This window comes from Mugil cephalus, chromosome 15, assembly GCF_022458985.1.
Source record: "Mugil cephalus isolate CIBA_MC_2020 chromosome 15, CIBA_Mcephalus_1.1, whole genome shotgun sequence".
Classification (NCBI taxonomy): domain Eukaryota; kingdom Metazoa; phylum Chordata; class Actinopteri; order Mugiliformes; family Mugilidae; genus Mugil; species Mugil cephalus.
The window spans coordinates 2,365,601-2,384,627 of NC_061784.1; the positions used below are offsets into that span (position 1 = coordinate 2,365,601).

The 19,027-nt window shown below is 41.6% G+C and overlaps 1 protein-coding gene and 1 long non-coding RNA gene across 3 annotated transcripts; one reads left to right on the forward strand and one right to left on the reverse strand.

Moving 5' to 3' along the window:
- The first annotated feature begins 573 nt into the window (after positions 1-573).
- On the forward strand, positions 574-18,869 carry c2cd2l (c2cd2 like). 2 transcript variants are annotated; one of them, XM_047606550.1, is made up of 15 exons: positions 574-879; positions 1,158-1,593; positions 11,215-11,310; positions 11,682-11,801; positions 12,124-12,234; positions 12,712-12,825; positions 13,355-13,454; positions 13,542-13,674; positions 13,990-14,054; positions 14,313-14,434; positions 14,958-15,129; positions 15,233-15,331; positions 15,683-15,777; positions 16,282-16,495; positions 17,010-18,869. In XM_047606550.1, the coding sequence occupies exons 2-15, from the start codon at positions 1,243-1,245 to the stop codon at positions 17,255-17,257; spliced, it is 2,040 nt and encodes a 679-aa protein (XP_047462506.1). In that variant the 5' UTR covers positions 574-879; positions 1,158-1,242; the 3' UTR covers positions 17,258-18,869. The 2 variants fall into 2 exon arrangements, with proteins under 2 accessions (XP_047462506.1, XP_047462505.1); XM_047606549.1 differs by having other exon boundaries at positions 575-879; positions 15,644-15,777.
- LOC125020913 lies at positions 5,202-7,573 on the reverse strand. Its single transcript, XR_007114290.1, has 3 exons — positions 7,316-7,573; positions 6,785-6,895; positions 5,202-5,547 (listed from the first exon to the last, which is right to left on the reverse strand). It is a non-coding gene; the product is annotated as an uncharacterized LOC125020913 (long non-coding RNA).
- Positions 18,870-19,027: the final 158 nt, after the last annotated feature.

Here is a 19,027-nt window from a genome sequence, read left to right on the forward strand (position 1 = left end):
ACTAACCACTTTTGACATGTGGCAAGTTCCAGGAAAAGTTGCCTCCAAACCCATTCTTCAGAACATCCACTGGCTCCCCATAACCAACAGAATCATATAAAATTGCTCTCCTCACCCACTTCTGCATCCATGGCTACACCCCAGAATACCTGAAAGACCTCCTCACCCCTCGCCTCAAGCATCCACTCGGCTCCTCCGATCCCACAGCACTACTCCTTCCACCCCCAACTGAACTGTTGAACATGGGAGACAGGGCCTTTTGCTCCACTGCTCCTCGTGTCTGGAATGGAACTCCCTCCCTGACAATATGGGAAACGTTAAGGGGCTGAGGACTTTCCTGCGCAGACAGGCCTTTCCAAACTGTTCTTAATCTCCACAGTCACTGTTTTTATTTCATAGTGTTTAGTTTTTCAGAAATAATAATAATAATAATAATAATAATAATAATAATAATAATAATAATAATAATAACTGCAACCACAACCACATACGATCTGTCTGGCTTTGCGTCTTTTATGTTGAAAGGTCATCTTTTCGCTTCCCGTTTGCCAATGCCTTCTCCGCCTGCAGTGCCACCTGCCGACCAACGCTGTCCTTTAACAAGCCAGTCATCATCATTGTAGAGGGGGCTGCGGAGGTAGGAGGGAACGATCGGCGCAGATTTGAAACCCCGGTGGAGCCCGTGGAGCACGAACAGGGAGCAGACGGCTTGTTTCTGTATCGATAGATGACAGCAGAGACACACCATCGGAAACCTCGCCGTCCTCTCGGACATGGGACATTTGTTGGCTCGGATCGCTCTGCATCGCCATGAAGCCTGTCTCATTTGCTTTCGATCACCTGCAGCCTGCGCTTCGGACCGTCTGAATTGAACTTCAGGTCGGTATCAAGCTTGTTTTGATTGTGCGATCTATGTGTGTTGTACATCGACTCTTCACTACGTATGATTCAGCTCTGGTTATTTACCTGCGTAGCGTTAACGTTGTTTTCACACACACACACACACACACACACACACACACACACACACGCACACACACACACACACACACATGCACACACGTTATTTTTATTGTGACCCAGAATAAGCAAATTGAAGTTAAGGTGGTAATAGCCATTTATTCCTCAGTTATAACGCGTTTGTATGTCATTCACAGGCTTTAAAGGTACTGATCTTCTGAGACTCACAGTCCTGCTATTTCCACCTGGACCTGATGGTATGAGAGGCTGCAGGAGGCGGTGATGGAGCTCCAGGAGTTAGGCTGGCTGTGTCTGGTGGCTCTCTTCCTTGCCTCCCTGCTGATTGTGCTGGGATGGCTGTTCCAGTACTCGCTGACTGTGGTGCGCCTGTGGAGAGCCAGGAAGGCTGCAAAGCAGAGCAGAAGAGAAGCAACCTGGCAGCAGATCCACCAGAGCCGGGCTGGAGGCGTGTGGGGCTTCCTGTTGAAGCTCCGCTCAGGCCGAGACGGAGGACCCACGTCTGAGGCCGGGGTGAAAGGCCTCCTGTCCTCTCTCTTCGCCTTCAAGTCCTTCCGGGAGCACTGGCAGAGGACCTGGGTCAAGGCTCTGAACGAGCAAGCCTGCAGACACGGGGTGAGCTGACATCTTTAATAGAAGGAGGCAGTGTGTAGAAAAGCATGCCTAAAGTTACGCCACTAAGCAGAAGCATAAATAGTTAAGCGGGAGCTGATACAGTCAGTGTGCCCATGTGCGCCTGAAGTGTGTGTGGGCAGGGAGATGGAGGTGTAGGAGCTAGAGTGTCTCTAATCGGTAAGAGGATGTGGGGGGGCAGAGCCTTGCGTAACAGCTCTGAATCAATGCACAAAACAATGTTAAGGCAAGACCAGTCAGCACACCCACACCTCACATAAATAGTCTGATAGGAGGGGGGCATACATGTGCGTTCACACACTGGCAAGAGTCAAAATCAATCCAAGACAATAAGGGTTGTCTCGCCTTTCCTGCAGGCCATGTCCTCATTTGTCAGCGTTAAAGGAAGTTACAGCACAATCTCATTCATTAATTTTTGATTCAGTGTGGTCAACAGTACAGACAGTTAGTAGTCTGGCATATGTTAGAGGCTTGTTGTGACTTTGTAAAGGTCTTCCTTTGATGTGTGCGATTCATCAAAGTCCACCACACAGTCAGATGCTTCCTGTGAGCACTGGAAGAGGAGCCGGATCCTCCACCACCCGCCCCCCCCACTTATAAACTCTGTGTCACCCAGTGTCGGGTGAGAGATGAATTGGAGTCTAAAGGGGTCAGATCAATCGTCACAGTGAACGTGCACAACAAACAGTGCTCGATTCCGATTCATAAGGGTCAGCTCACCTTTGCATATTGAAAACATCCCCAGATGTTCGAGTACATTTGGTGATATGCCAGGGATGAGTATTGGTTTGCAGCTTGTTTTGAGCACTGAGATAGGAGACTAACATGCCTTCAGAAATATAACAATGAGAACTACACAATGTGCAGTACAGAAAGAGATCTCAGTGAAATCAATATTTGGTGAGACAGCCCATTTAAAACCAGTTTTCCAGGTACACTTGCACACAATTTTGCAGGTATTTCCAAGCAACTCATTTGTTTCTGTCTCCTCACGTAAACCCAGACTGACTGTGAAGTTGAAATCGGGGCTCTGTGGAGGCCATCTGTCACGGGCCTGAAAATAGTTCTTGTACGTTTGGGGATGTTGTCATGCTGCAGATCTTAAAACCAAGCTAAAACAAAGTCCACTTGACTTGTTTGCATTATCTAGAAGACGTTTCATGAGTCATCCAAGAGGCTTCTTTGTTTCTAAATGACTGGTGAGGAGTGCAGGTTTTTATTAGGTACATTTGTTTGCGTTGCCTACCTGAAACACACCTGCCTGGGGTTTATTAACCACAACAATACGAACTGCAATTAAAGGAATTTCTGTTTCTGTGGTACTGAACAGCCCGTCAATGCCCAGAAACTCCAGGTGAAGCAATAAGACAAATGTGAAGATGTTCATGTTAAGTGGCAGATAATTATTGTCTCAGTCCATCTCCACTGTTCAGAGAGAGGTTTTCCAGTTTCACATGGATGGATTCCCTCATGTCTCTTTCAAGCCATCTGTTGTCTCTGGCTAAGACGTGTCATTATTCAACATTGTTGTCCCCAGAAGAGTGTCCCTTGTCCTTCATTGTTGAGTTCTGGCCTGAAGAGCTGGCTCTCCGGTGTTGAGCCATGCATTTGTGAAGAGGTTGTGCTGTTTCCCTAAAGTAGAAACCTGTGCAATCCTGACTGCACTGAAAAGCATAAACTGCACTGCTCTGATTTGGCTTGGGTGTTGTGTCTTTTGGTTGAATGGCTGCAGAATAAATTTGGGGTCACCCAAATTTACCCTTACGGCAGTACAGTGGAGTGCACTGGTGGCGTCTGGTTTCTTCACGCGTCTCCGTCATAGTTTAACCTGTACATTTTCTCTGAATTCCGCATATATGTGTAGGCATGCAGCTTTAACCTGGGTGAGCTTTCGCAGTCATCCAGCCTGCTGTTAATAAGACATCTCAGAGGTTCTTCTCTTCAATACACTGTAGAAAATGGGAGCTTAGTTATCATACAATTGCCCAATTAGTTGATCCATTCTGCCCTTTGTAGCTGTCAGTTTCCGAGAAACTCCACAACGCAGAGATGAACTTTGGGTGAACTTTAGAGTCTTTAATGAGAGTGTGTTTCTCACGTGCCAACCACTACTTTCATAACATTTTTATTATTTTACAGTTTTAAATTACAGTGTGTGCTACTCATCAAATAATTAAATAAACACACAGGAGAGGCTTTTAGGAAATCGGATGGCTGCTTATAAAGGGTTGTGTTTTGAATAAGGTCATTTATACCTTTTATTGTCCTCTGTGGGCTTGATGTATGACAACAGTGCGACCTTTAGACTTATAAAATGCTTTAGAACCCTTGTATAGGTGCTTTAAAATAGTTGTTATGCTGGAAAATCTTGAACGAAAAGACAGCAGTGATAAAGTGTCTACTGTTCATAGTAAGATAGATTGGTTTTAGTGCATCAGCAATTGAGGAGACAGGGACAAGCTCACTGTGTCTGTTCGTCTACGTGCTGTTGGGTTTGCCAGCCAAGTGTGTGAACCAGAAGCTGCCCGAGTTCAACCACCACAATAAAATATCTGATAGTCACTCTGTGAATGGAGCAGTCTGTTTAAATGTGTCTGGGGTGTATGCAAATCAACTGTGAGATACTTAATGAATCTTTGAACTTGATACTTAGATAACAAGATAGATAACATGTCTTTAATAATAATTTGAATAATTTAATTAATATGCCAGGACTTATAAGAACAGCTGTGTAGACACTGTCCTTGAAACTTAACAGTCACATGAGTGGTCACAAACGAATGCATCAGGTTTGATTGTAGGTTCTCTCGTCCCTGTTAATCATTGTGTTGAATTATGTCATAAAAGCCAGTTGAAATCTTCTGAGTCTTCAACTTTTCACCTCTTCCCTGTAAACCTGGCTGGAATAACCTGCCGTAGAGGTAAGAGGAGATACGACGAGTATTAGGTGGCAGGAACCAAGTCGCATTGCATTCTTTGCATCTTGCATACTGTAAGCATCTGCCACCTGCCAGGCAGGTTCCTGTGACCACTTTGAAAACAGACACTGGAGCAACCGACCACACCACGGTCCAGCAGACTCACGTTCTCCTCTAACTTGCAATTCATTATTATGTTTCTTCATCAGGCAAAACATGAGCTTCCCCGGAGGAGCGCGGTGTCATCATGTCGGGATTAGCACACAAATCCTTTATAGCATTAACCTAAGTACTCCTTCAGCATTTAAGATTGATGCTGACAGCGGTCTTTAAATAATTATGTTGTAATATACCCAAATAAAGGTGAATTGAACGAACCTGCACGAGTTAACTGAAGCGGCAAACAGGATTTTCCTTTACTCTGCAGAATCTATCATGTTCACTCATGCAGTGGAGTGTCTTTACTGAATATGCTGCTGTTAGTTTGTAATAGTTATTTTTGTCCCGGCTGCATTTACTCAACACATAGAAATAAGGACTGTGACAGAATATTAAATAGTAGAATTGATAGCAAAAATAAATACCTATACCTATACCAAACATACCAAGCAACCAGAATCGCCACACTCGCTGTGGGCATATGTAAGTGTGGACATATGTATCTATATGACATTTTCAATTTAAAAAGTGTTTAATTACATATCTGTATGCTAACTGGGAAGCTTCAACAAGTTAGCTTAGCTTAGCATGAGACTGAAAGTTGAAGGTTGAAAGTTGAAACAACACAATATGTCTCACATGTTTCTTTCATTTTACTTCTTAGTGTCTTGTTGTGAGGTTTCCAGCTCTTATGAGAGCCGTCCAGAGAACTGCTTCCCATTAGCCTGGGTGACAGCATGAAGTTCCCACGATGACAAATTTGTAGTGGAGGAATTTCAGTCAGGAGTTGCTCCATTTGGATTTCATTATGCCGGGCGAAGGTCTGCCGGCTCAATCAAAACATTTGGACTGAGCTTTTCTGTGGAGATGGACAGAAGAGTAGTGAACTGGTCACATAGTCATATACGCCATCTAAACAGCATTGAGATGATTTTGATTACAACACAGGGGATACCGTCTGTGAAGCTTGTTTAGATTCCTGTATCACACCAGGTTGCATCTATTGCAAAATATATTTACAGTGAAAGAACAAACCTCCTCTATCCTACAGTTAGGATAGTTGCATGCACTGTCAGTTGTAACACTCCCCATAATGAGATCCAAAAATTGATGCACAAAAAGAGATTTTGCACACTGAAATTTTGTATGCACAAAAAGCAGAATGCCTAGACCTAGAGCCAGTATGTATTTAAATAATACATAATGGGCAAATTTAAACGCACCCCTCCTCAGTCTATTGTGACTTTCTCTCTTGCCTTTCCAATAGAACTGTAGCAAATATAATTTCAAAAAGTTCTAAGTTGGGCAAAGTGCCACAGGTTATTACACAGACAACTGGCTTTTTATTCACACAAGATGTGGGAGAGGAGCTAATGTGCAATGCAGTCTGCCGGAGTCAGGGTGTCCTGGCACATAATGATTATTTTAAAACATCATTTATTTTTTTCTGAGCTACTGAGACATATCATTGTATTTCCCTTTTGCAGCTGTTCACAGTATTGTGAAGGAATGTTTTGGATAATTCAGTAGCCAAACAGAAAAAGGGAAATTAATTGTAGGAATTTGGTATTCATTGTCACACTGACACAAAGTCACAAAGGCAAAGAGTTCTTCATGGTCTGTTTTTATTTCTATAGACAATGAGTGTAGCAGTTTTATTACGATTTCCTATGCATCAGTGGATCACTGTCTGCAGGTTTGCAGAAATCAGATTTAGCTGCTCTGGTGGATATTGTGTCCACTGCAGCAGAGCGGCATATACGCCAGAAACCCTCATGCTGTCTCACTAAATTTGAGTGTTGTCAGAATCCAGTGTCCATGTAGTAAAAGACTCCCGAGGGGAGACATGACCCTGACCCCAAAGACCAGCATTTGAAACAACATGATGGGACTGAAAAATGACTGAGAGGCCAGAATACTGACACTGGGTCTGGGGGTTGTTACAAAAACAGGTGAAATGTTTCCTGCTAATGATCTGTGTGTAATGACATCACTTGGGACACATGACAATTCACAATTCATTTAGAGGTAAGATGTGTGTTCGCTGCCTGTACAGATACATTACTGCTGTAGAACGGTTCAACCCAGGAACTCACCAAACAGAGTATTACACGAGGAGATAAGGAGTTAGTGACCGTGCCCCATCCGGCCACCGCCTTGAAGATACTTCCAGTCATGGGGTTTGATTTCCTGTCTCTGATATCTGTCTGAGATGTAGATTAGGGAAGACAAATACATAGCCAGGGTGAAATGCAGTGTAGCTTGCAGCACCGGCCATGCTGGCTTCATCTTTCAACTACCTTGATAAGTTGATGCATGATATGAAGACCCCACATTTCCTGTGTCCCTGTTGACCACACGTGTCAAATATAAGGCACGCGGGCCAAAAGCGACCTGTCCAGTGTTTTAGTACGTTAATACCATGTTAATACGGCCCCTTTTGCGGTTGACCTATTACGTCACATAATAAACAGGAGTTGTTCATGCGGCAGACTGGCATTTCAAACAACAACCAGATGGACGATAGTACATCTTTTTTAATCTCGTACGTAAGGTGCGCGCTACTTTTGGTGCAGATGAGATGCGCGATATCCCCCAGGTGGTTCTTCAGGTCTTACTCTTCTTACCTTCTTCTCCTGCGACCAGTTTCCTTGGATGTTTTTGTTCCTAAGTCACACGCCAGCGCGGTCGTTGTGGAGCATGCGCACACGCGTTACCCTGACGTCCGATTAAGTGTATACATTCCGGAGAAAACTGAATTCCAATTGCATATAAGGAGAACACTGTTTTAGTCGAAGTCACGTGTTTACATGCACTTAAGTTCTCCATTTAGAGTCCGATTAAGGCAATAATTTGTTTTTTTTTTCATGTGCAACCGCATTGACACCGAGGAGTAAACACCAGATAGCAACATGCCTAAATTTCACTTTTTCTCAAGAGATTTATTTATTTATTTATTTTTTTAAATTAGTTTATTAATGTAAACATTCTCCTAATGGACTTTTTCTTCTATGAACTAAAACTAATGGAATTAGAAGGGCTGTATGTGGCCCCCAGACTAAAATGAGTTTGACACCACTGCTGTGGACAAAGGTTAGCCTTAGGCTTGGTTGAAGCTGGTTATTTGCAGCTGGTACGCTAAGTCATAGACCTCTTCACTAGATTTATATGCCGATAGCATGTTGGTTTCATTTAAATTTATTTTACAGCATATCAGTGTTTTCAGTCTCTTCCTGCACCTTTGGGGAGTAATCCCATGATGCAGCTCATCTCATGACTCACTTGTTTATCCAGCGAAAAATATCTGTCTGCTGAAGTAGTTCTGCATGAGAATCTGGAAATAATCTTGCCTCAGAAGAAATGACTTAATATGGAGTTATTCGGATGTCTCTGGATGGATTAGTGCACGGTTGGGACTTGAAGTAACTGACCAGTTGGCCTTCCCCAACCGGCAAATCAGACAGCATGAGCAGGCTGTGTGTGCATCTGCAGCTGACACATGATGCCAAGCTGTCATTACTGAGTAGTAGCGGAGGACAAAACAAGTGTACATCTGCAGGGAAGGAAGCTCCCTGTCCATTCAGTCTGCAATTATAAAGAGCCTGCTGAATAGCTTGAGGACGCAGTTCAATTCCGACTTCGAGCTGCCGGTACGTGATTAATGCCCTGTGATTATGCTCAAGTAGGTTCCTTCTTAACGACAGTGGGCCACTCAGCGCTCACTTAATAGGAAACCAACCTTTTTATCCCTCCGTCACAGCTGCTGATGAGATTCAACTTCAACAACAGCCGAAATGTAATAATAAATTCCTTCTGGCAGGGAAGATGGCTGTTTTTGACTCAGCATTTAAAAGGAGATACACATATGATGTGGTGCTGGATCCCTAATGATTACCATAGTAAGTTTTATACCATCTTGCCGTTACAGTTTTAATGTATGGTATTTTGCAGATTAATTGTAAGGATTTTATGTACCTAGGAGACACTTAACAAACATTTAGCTGGAAAAATATAGAACCAAATGGAAGTCTGAGCAAAAAAACATGATGATTGGTTCATGTCTGGTAGAAGGATAGTTTGAAGCATTTCAGCAGTTTACAGTCTCCGAAACAAGAATCTCTTGTAATCTTCTTGTTAGCATGCTATCCTGAATGGTAACATTTGCATGCTCACGTGTTAAGTGATTGATATTTGCCTTGTTCACCGTATCAGGTTAGTGTGTCAGAATGCTAACGAGTATATTAACATTTGTTTGTGATGATAGCTAATGTACTTTTGCACTAGTGAGGCTAAAAATAAATATATACTGTTTATATGTGAATATTTCTGAAGTTAGGTTATACTATTCATTCATTTAAACCATACTTAGTGGTATGGCCATGATACCTGGACATGGACATGGACATGGACATGATACCTACTGAGCCACAGCTGCCCCCAGTGTGCACTGCTAACAAAAAATGAAAGGGAAATGACAGGGTCATCATAAGCCACGGGGTGTTTGTATTTCTAGTTGACCCACATGCTTTTCAGAGGCATTCAGCCAGCCAGACCCGAAGGGGGAGACTCTGACAAACCTGAAGTGACACTATGGATGTCCTCGGGAACTGTCTCTTTCCAGAAATACTCCTCTCTCTCACACACATACACACTAATGAACAGCGGTGGTTCTCAAGGACAAATGGGACAAATCAGTGACTACTAGCCCAGCCTCTCCATGACAAAATGAGGACTGTAGCCTCTGCCAGGGGGATACACAACACCTCAGTGCACCAGATGGCATCCCTTAAATCCCATGAATGAGGAACGTCTTGTAGGAATAGAAACAACCCCTAGTGCTTAGATATTCCAGGGTTTAACTAAAAAACGTAATAGTATATGAAAGAATATTTTCCAAACAAGTTAAGCACCACTGAGATAAACTCACAAACGTACACCAGTGGAATAATTAAAAAGAAAATATATCATAGCCCAAAGGTCAGAAGCAACAATGGATGGAAATCTGGTCTTTTAGGCACAGTAGATGTTTATAGACTGGGCAATCTGCGAAAGTAATGCACAAAAATACAAATGTGTTTCTTTTCCTCTTCTAATAGAATGTATGATACACATAAAAAGGCCAAATCTTGAGGGTGTATTTGTTTTCTGATGGCCTCATTGTTAATGTATATGAATATAAATATGACGTGCCCCTCTGACTCTGGCCAAGCAGCTTTGTTATACCGTCATACCAATTTTAGCAGAATACTTAATTAGCCTCATTGCAAATATGCCACTGGAGTTTTAATACAGTGACGCAAGACTTTAGTAATAAACATGATGACAACCTGGTGATTACTGAGTTTCTCTGAACCCAGCCTGAAGTACATCACACTATATTTGTTCTGCACTTTGGATTTCAATGAGCGGATGAGTGAGAGGCTCCTGCCATCCGAGATAAACACAGCCGGTTGTACGTTGTGATCATGTGACTGCAGTGCTAGTCCAGGGAACCTACGTAAGCTTGCAGCATTTCACTTGGCTTCCTGCCCTTCTGGCTGGAACACTGACACAAACACACACACACGCACACACTACACAAACTTTGTTATATCATCCTCCCACCTCTGCCCCGCCTCTACTGCTCGATACAGATTGGACTTGGACCTTGTGGAGCATATGCCCTGACGATAGGGGATTTGTTTCCTCTCACTTGTATCTCCTGACCCAGCTAAAGCAGTGACACGATGGCGATACTAGTCTGAATATGTGTCTCTGTGATTCCAGTGAATCTTTTCTTTTCCTCTAGTTACAGTTGTCCTTAAACAAGAAAAGTTGTCTTTCTCCAAGAATGACTAAGCACTGACTGATGCAGCCTTGATAACGGATGCTGGGGTCAGGCAGGGCATGGGCTGGTCTGAGCAGACTGGACCTGTTGCACTGTAATGAAAGACTATATGCAACTTCTGCGAAATCACAAAAGCATTAATTCACCCTCATGACCACTTGGTTATATATATGTTCATTCATTCATTCATTCGTCCATTTATCAACTGAGCCAGCTGGGTTTAAATTACAGTTGTACTCTGTCATGCTTTGCAAATACAGTGACATCTTTATATGCGTTACAAGAGTCTTCCTAGATTCATGTAAATCTATGGCTTATAATAAGGAACCTTTATCATCAGAATGTGATCAAAGGGATGTGCTGTAGCAGCCACGAGTACAAACTGCAACACATATTTTACTTTTTTCAGGGTTGCATTATGTGATCAGATCTGTCTTCAGTGGAGATCTATGAAATTTTGTGACATTCAACATGATACCAAACATGCAATGTGCATTTACATTTTTTAGTTTTTGTGATACAACGGATGTGTCATTTCCTAATTGACTAAAGCTCTCAAAGGCCTATGCCTGACTGGTAATGAGCTGCATTAGCGGCTGAATCACCACTGTGAGGAATCTTTTGTCTCATCCCCGAGTGTCTCTCCTCTTTCTCTTACATAATATTTAGGACATATTTCTCTTCTTGTGTTTCTACCAGAGCTCCCTCCAGATAACATTTGACAGCAGTCTCCAGTTAACCGCTGCCTCTACAATAAATAGCGTGTCCTGCACTGACCAGTCAGCAAGCCGAATGGTAAGTAGTCCATGTAATGTTGATTCATAAATGGGACATTGTTGATTTAATTAAAAAAAAATCGGGAGGGGGCCAATATTTCGTTTTGAAAATTAAATTATTACAATTCTGGATATTGTCTAGGATTGAACTGGTAAATTTACAAGAAATAATTGTCAAGATTTAACTTGATACTTTTGCTAAAGTTTCATATTGCTTTATAAATTATTTTTTTAGCACTTATGTCAAATAATTATTGAGTTTTTTTTTCTCATAACACTTGGTAAGCCATAATTTCTATTTGTATTACTCCCAGCCTTCTTTTAATAAAATGACTATGGCCTTAATAACCCATTGCACCTTACAGTAAGTGTTGTGCTCTTGTTTCACAGGTCTTACACTGTAAATGCTGGGTAGACACGGTGACATTTCCTGTGACAGTCACCCAGCAGTCACCTGCTGCCGTTTCCATGGACACCTATCAGATCACTATTGCACCTATGGTGGCAAAGGTACCAAGGCACACCACCTGGATTGTTAACAAAACATGGGAGGCCAACCCTCTAAAACAAATGTTCATAATCTCATTTGCATTGTTATTCAAATGTGTACTTTTACACAGAATAAATTGCAGTGATCTATCATCCCTGCTAATGTCGTTAAAGGTGAAGTGTTACCTGATGATGTAATATATATTGTAGACTGCCAGTCTCCTGTTTGTACTAAATTGATGAATGGATTTATTAACGAGGATACACGGAATCTTTATTATTGTAACTGCTTTTCCTTTTACTCCGCTTTGGGCCTCTGCATGTAATGTGTTTTCTCCATCAGGTGGTGGTGAGCCTGGAGGAGGTGGAGGATGAAGGTCTGCTGATATCCTGGACTCTTTCCAAGCAGCCATCATTTATTCTGACAGTGTCTCCATGCAAGCTGCAGAGACCGGTGAGAGCATGTGATACTGATATCATTCATTTGATATGCCCGTAGTCGGTAAAGGTTTCATTGCTAAAACTGCGGTGTATGCGAACCAGAAGCTAGCATATGTGGAAAAAAGGAAGCACGCATTATGCAAACTGATGTTTTGCTCATGCTGTCTGTCCGATACTTTCATAAATCTCAGTGTGATGTTTTCCATGTGAGTCACTTTCAGCGCCATTTAACTCATGTGCCACAGAGGAAAGGAAATTCTGGAAATATTGGAGGAAATATTGTTATATAAATGTTTATGCCGCTGAGATTGAGATTGGTTCAGTTCTTTTTAATGACTGAAACATTTTTATATTAGAGAGTTCCATCCTGTTTAAGTAAGATGATACATAAAAAAAATCATTAAAAGTGCCAGCCTTGGGTCTGTAGTGTTGTTCAGTTTAGTTTGCACTGGTTTATTGGAAGTGAACATGTGCTTGCTTTTCTTCTCAGGGCGCTGCAGATGAGGCAGACCTTGACGTGATTAAGGGACTGATAGAGGATACTCTTTTCAGCACTCAGCCAGCCATGGTCCTCAACCTCAAGTCATGTGGCTCCAGTCCTTTGGTGAGAAATATGTGTTTCTTGCTGTTGTCGTGGAAATTTCTCCGTTACTGGTGAAGAATGAAATAGAGACTTCTGCCGGCCGACAAGGTTTTATTTTCTTTGCAAAGAAAAGGTCAATCAACACGCGAGCAGTCAATGATGAAGAAAGACCCCCAATACGGGGAGACCTAAACATTTATACCTGAGGACAGCCCCCAGGGTACGTTTCACACCCTTTGTCTGCTGCAGGTATCGGCCCCCCACCCAGAGTGTTTTCGCACCCCTTTGTCTGCCGCAGGTATCGGCGCCGATTCCCTTGGGTGTGTTTTACACCTGGGGTGTCCTGCAGGGTCTTGTATTTAGATGCAAGTTAAGTCAAAACCATTTGGTTCCTTATGTTAGAAAGGAGAGAGGTTGGGTGTCTCAGATGGTTAAAACAAATGAATTGAATTTGCCATTACACTGTCTTTAATAAGACAAACTGTTTTCTGAAATGAATGATTTGCTAATGCTATGTGATTCGCAACCTTTTTTTCCTGCATCCTCCCAGGCCCCCATGGACCATCTCACAGTGGGATTGAACTCTGCATCCCAGAGCGTCTTGGTGAGACGAGTGCTCCTCCGGCAGCTCAGGGCAACCTTAAGTAAAGGTCAGATACTTTCCCTCAGCGTCAGATGGTTTCCGCCCAGCTTCCTGCTGATTGCAGGAGTCTCACCAGATCACTGTGTGTTTGCAGGGCAGTGGTCTAGATCAGGGGAGCTGTGCTGTGTCCTGACCCTGGACCAACCCTCTATGGAGAGGACAACCCGCTTCCTGTCTGTGCCGGGCAACCCCAGTGCTGCCCTCGAATGGAGTGAAGACATTACTCTGTAAGGTGTCGTGTGTAATGCCAAAACCATATTAGTGGTTGTGCACATTTATTCCAAAATGAAAGGCTCTAAAAGTACTTTTTAAAGTGTATTTTCTCTGTCAAGATCACAATGGTTTTTTTTTTCAACTTACAAGAAGAAACAGTTTTGGTTCATCACATGTCTCTTTCTTTTCCTTTTTTTTTTTTTAAACTCTCTGCTCTTCAATGCACCATTTGAAATTTAGCAAATCAAATCTGGATCAGATCTGTTCAAATGTTGTTTTTGTTGGTGTTTATCTGTAACTCAAATGAATTTTCTTCCTGTTCTTTGAAGGGAGCTGGGCCCAGACACCAAAGAGCTCAGAGTAAGACTTCTGGAGAGGAACGGCAAAAGGGAACGTAAGTTATAGCTCGATACCAATTTACTACTGGCTGCTGTTCAGGAACCAGATCAGCAGATGTTTAGACTGCTTAAGCAGAATCATCAGTGTCTAAAATGCAATGCTAGCATACTCAATCTAAGGGTTTTAGGGTGTATAAAATGTCAGCAGATAGTCCCGTTATGGCCTCAGAGCTACAGTCAAGGAGAGACTTCATACTTCGTACTGTGTGAACAAATATGTTGAGATGTTCTCTTTCTGTTTAAACCATTGATAGAATTCCTGCCTGGTCATGCCTCCATTGCCTTGGATCTCCAGTGCAAAGTTCCCACTGGACAGCATATATGGTCCATAAGCCCTGGCCACGGCTTGGCACCAAACGCTACCATCACAGCTGAGGTGAGGGAAAAAATGAGTTTCATCTCTGTAAAAATGAAAGAGCACATTTTCAAAGTTTCTCTTGAGCTTCAAAGGACATAGTTACATGGCAGTTTATTATCTAACATCAAGAATGATGGAATTTAACAAAGTTTTTTCCACGAAAGCTGAGCGAGTGCTGTATAACGGCTGATACGTAGTCCATTGTCATGCCTGTGATACACATAGAAAGCATAAACATTTGCTTTGTCTCTGTTGGGTAACATTTTTTTGTTGGTGCTTTCTGTTGTTCCCTAACAAGTATGCATAAAAAACCCTACGGGGATACACGATAAGATCTCCCGACCTGTTCTGCAACCTGTTATATCTACTGATTAGTCATCAAAAATGTCCTGCAGGTCCAAATGTCAGTTTGAATAAAGTGTCCACCTCCTTAATAAAGTGCCTTCATTTTTTTTAATGAATTTGCCACCGCCTCTAGATTTTTTTTTTATTCCTTTATATGTGGGAGTTTGTCCATCTGGTTTTGTTTTTACTCTTCCAGCTGCTGTATCTGGAAACAGAGGAGCCTCGCAGTGCACACAATGCTTTTCCACTTCGTTCCTTGCTCACCCCTACAAAGAAAGTGGATGTGGACCGAACCATCATGCCAGATGGAACCATTGTCACCACAGTCACAACCATCCAATCTCGACTTAAACTGGACCGCAGTCCAGGTAAATTTGAATTGAAGCATTTCATTGCACTTGGGCAGGCGCACAAAAATGGGAATGTTGAGATTATATTAACAATAAGATAAAGAGCTTTGGTGCCTTCCAGGCGATTCTCCTTTGAGTTCCCCGTCCAAAGTGGAGTTGACTGAGAAGAAACCCACCGTCCTGTCGGATGGCCGAGGCAGCAGCAGCCCCACCCTGAGCAGTGAGTTCCAGACTGAGAACCAGACATTGTTTTCATTGTTTTACATAACAGATGCAAAGGAGGATAACCAGCAAGCACCAGTGTAACACGAGTTGAGAGGAATCTTCTTTTCAGTACACATTATGCACTCTGTACTATTGTCCAGAGACCTCACATAGCTCTATAACATTACAAACAGCTTATCTAGCAAAGTCTGACAAACACAATTAATTATGATAACGTACAGTACGACAATTATCATGTATCATTATCATCTAGTATGTGTTGTTTACTGGTATAGTGCTGATTTACATATGTGCTTTTGTTGCTCAGAGAGCAGCCACCTCTCTAATGGCCTGGATCCTGTTGCAGAGACGGCCATTCGGCAGCTGACAGAGTCTGCATCCAAAGTAGCACGGAAGACACCAACAAAAAGAAGCACACTAATCATCTCGGGTGTATCAAAGGTCAGAGGATAAAAATGGTCTCCTGCTAATTATTGGCTATTAAGGAGAAATTGGTACAGAATGAATAGACTGTTCCTCTCCACTATTTTGTTATATAGTATACTATCTTCATTTAAGTGCAGTACATTGATTTGTGTGGTTATCATGTTTCCATTTTCCATTACCTGCACAGCGTTTTGCAAAATGAATAATACAATATATTTTGATTTTTCCTCTGATTATGTGAGCAGTGAGCCTCCTACTAGAAATCTAAAATACAATGACATGGAGCCTTTGAGCGAAAATGAGTGCGATCTAAATATAGTCCACAGGTCACATCCTCCCACGTAACCACTTTATAGAAGAATGAGTGTCTTCTGACCTAATTTTAGCCTCAAAATGTGGAGAAACATATTCAGATTCCTATGCCTTTGCGATACAGTTCACTGGAATAATCAGGTTTCATTATATTGAACAAATATGGCACTGACGGTAATGTGTTTACTGCAATTTAATACTCATCAGGTTCCGCTCTCAGAGGAGAACTGTGCATTATCAAGCGGCTATGCTGCAGCCATGGACGCAGCCATGCACGGAAACCATTACGGGGCAGAACATCACCAGGAACCAGATGAAACCACACCCTCTGATGTGTCGGAGCGTCCATCAGTGGATGACGTGGAATCAGATACTGGTTCCACTGGTGCTTTGGAAACCCGCAGCCTCAAGGACCATAAAGGTAACACAGTCTTCACAGCTGGTTATCTTCCTGTAACATGTTTCTGAAAAGTCTTATGCTAATTCTAAATAGAATACCAAGTAATTCAAATACTGTTTTTGTAAATTGTTTAATTGCTTGTACCCTTTCTTTTTCATCAAAACATATCTTAAAAATAGATGTATTACTTTAACTTTGCAGCAGGAGCTTTTCATTTCATATGTCACAGCTGTTATTTTGAAGCATGGTTCATTGTATAGCTTTACATAACATTGGAGCTTGAGTTTAGCATTCACAGATTTGCAGACCATACTTCTCTGCTACTGCCCTCTGCAGGCCGTACTCCGCCGTATACACAAGCAGACAACAATTGTTTTTAATTGTCTTAATTGGTGCTGTCATTCTGTTAATTTGTAAAACTAGTAGATGTGTGAATTGTTATTGTCATTCTGTAGGTCTGCAGTTACGAATTGACGCTTTAATAATGTGATGTATTGATTCCCTTGATATATATATACTGCCTGTTTTCATGCAGTGGGCTTCCTGCAGAGTGGGACCAAGCTGTTGTTCCGCAGAAGACATCGAGAAAAGGAGTCCTGCCTCAGCCAGTCCCATGAAGACATCTCCAACATGGGCAATAACTTTGCCACTGCTGCCAGCAGCAAGCGCAAAAAGGCCGGCAGCTTCTCCCGTCGTCTCATCAAGCGCTTCTCTTTCCGCTCATCAGGCAAATCAAAAGGCAAGCCTGCTACTAACGGTGGAGCCAGCTCACTGGATAACTGATTATCGTTCCTAGGGTTATCTGACTTATTTTAAGGCCTCCATTATCACTGGCAGAAGAACAACTAAACTCGAGTCAGGCCGAACAACCCCTGGTGGGTGGTCACCTGTACATCCTAAAAGGAGGCCTCTTCTCTTGAGAGGAATTATCGCACCTTCAGGACAGAAGTCATGTTTAATAACTGAAATCTAAAATGTGATGAAGAAATCTATTTGAAAATCTGCTGCTGGGGAAGAAAAAGGGGAATTGCTACAAGTGTTGAACACAAAACTGTCTTGGTGGAAATGCTCTTTGACTATTTATTGCTCTAAAATGCCAGTATGAAACTAGAGGTTGCACTTTGGACTTCACTGTTTTTTGTTCTGTTTTGTTTTTCAAAGGCAGCACATGTAAACTTTATTGGTTTTAAAAAGGATATTTGTTATTATGTGGAACTCATGATAAGTGCTATTTATTTTACCATCCAAAGCTAGTCATTATAGTTGCTCTGTAAAATAGAGACTTTGCAGTGTATTTGCCATGCATATGTAATTTTTAATGCATAATTTAAGTAAGTTATCAAAAGAGACGTCTTAATCTAACTGTAATTCATCATACATTGCTAATACATTGGTTTTAGAATGTTGTTTAATGTTTTATCATATACAAAAAAGCAAAAGAAAAGTATTTATTGTACTTTTATTTCATAAAGGTACTTCCTGTAATATACCATAACTGAAAATTGAATCAGCCAGGGTTAGGGTTTTGATGCCAGGCAAAGAATTTAAACCTAAATTCTAATAATACTGATGACTGAACATGATCAGGTACTTCTCACCTTGTGGCTTAAGTTGACCCCAGTTGAAGCCACAAGGGACTTTCATTGTTCTAATACTGTCAAAAGAGATTAAACATTTGTTTTGCAGGAAAAGCTGATCAGCTCATAATCATAAATAGCAAAACCTACAATGTGTTAACATGTAAGAGCATTATTATAACGTAATATTTTTAAATACATTTAAGTTTCTGGAGTGACAGTACTGCCATATTTCTGCAGTTCAGACTGGAAAAAGTCAAACTTGTCTGGTAGAAGTGTTGAGAGAAGGTGAGGGCGAAGTTATGGATAGAGAGGACGTACCATACTCAGGGCTTGAAATTAATTAGCTATTAGCAACTAGAGATATGAGAATAACCACATCATTCAAAGGCAAATAGACACAGTATGTAAAAATGTACATACCTTTTGACCATTTGCGTTTTGTCTCAGACTATGAAAAAATGTTTGTAACCAACTGCATTAACTATGGGGCTTCACAGTAATCAAAATCAATGGTTATATTTCCTTCCTTACTTTTTTTTAGTGTGTTTATTTATTGTTTTTTGATCAATTAAAACACTAAAAGGGATCACCACGGCAGAGCCACTGCTGTCAAAATCTCATGAACAATGTGCTTTACAAAACTACAACAAATTTAAAATGCTGAAGAAACGAACAGAAGTCACTTCTGTTTAAATAAGATGTATGTGGCCATAATGTAAAGCAGAAAAAAGTGGTTGCAATAGTTTGATGTATGATTTCTGTTGTTATATTTGAAATATTTAATTTATTGCAAATAAATTATTTTTGAAGCATCACCTTGTCTGTTTACCACACGTTTGGCTGTAAATTATTTCAATGCTAATTGTGTCTGTGTCGAGATACTTGGGACAAACCAAGCATGTAGTGTACATAGTGTATATAGTACAAAACTTCTTTCTACAAATGTATTTGTAAGTAATTTTATATATGCTTA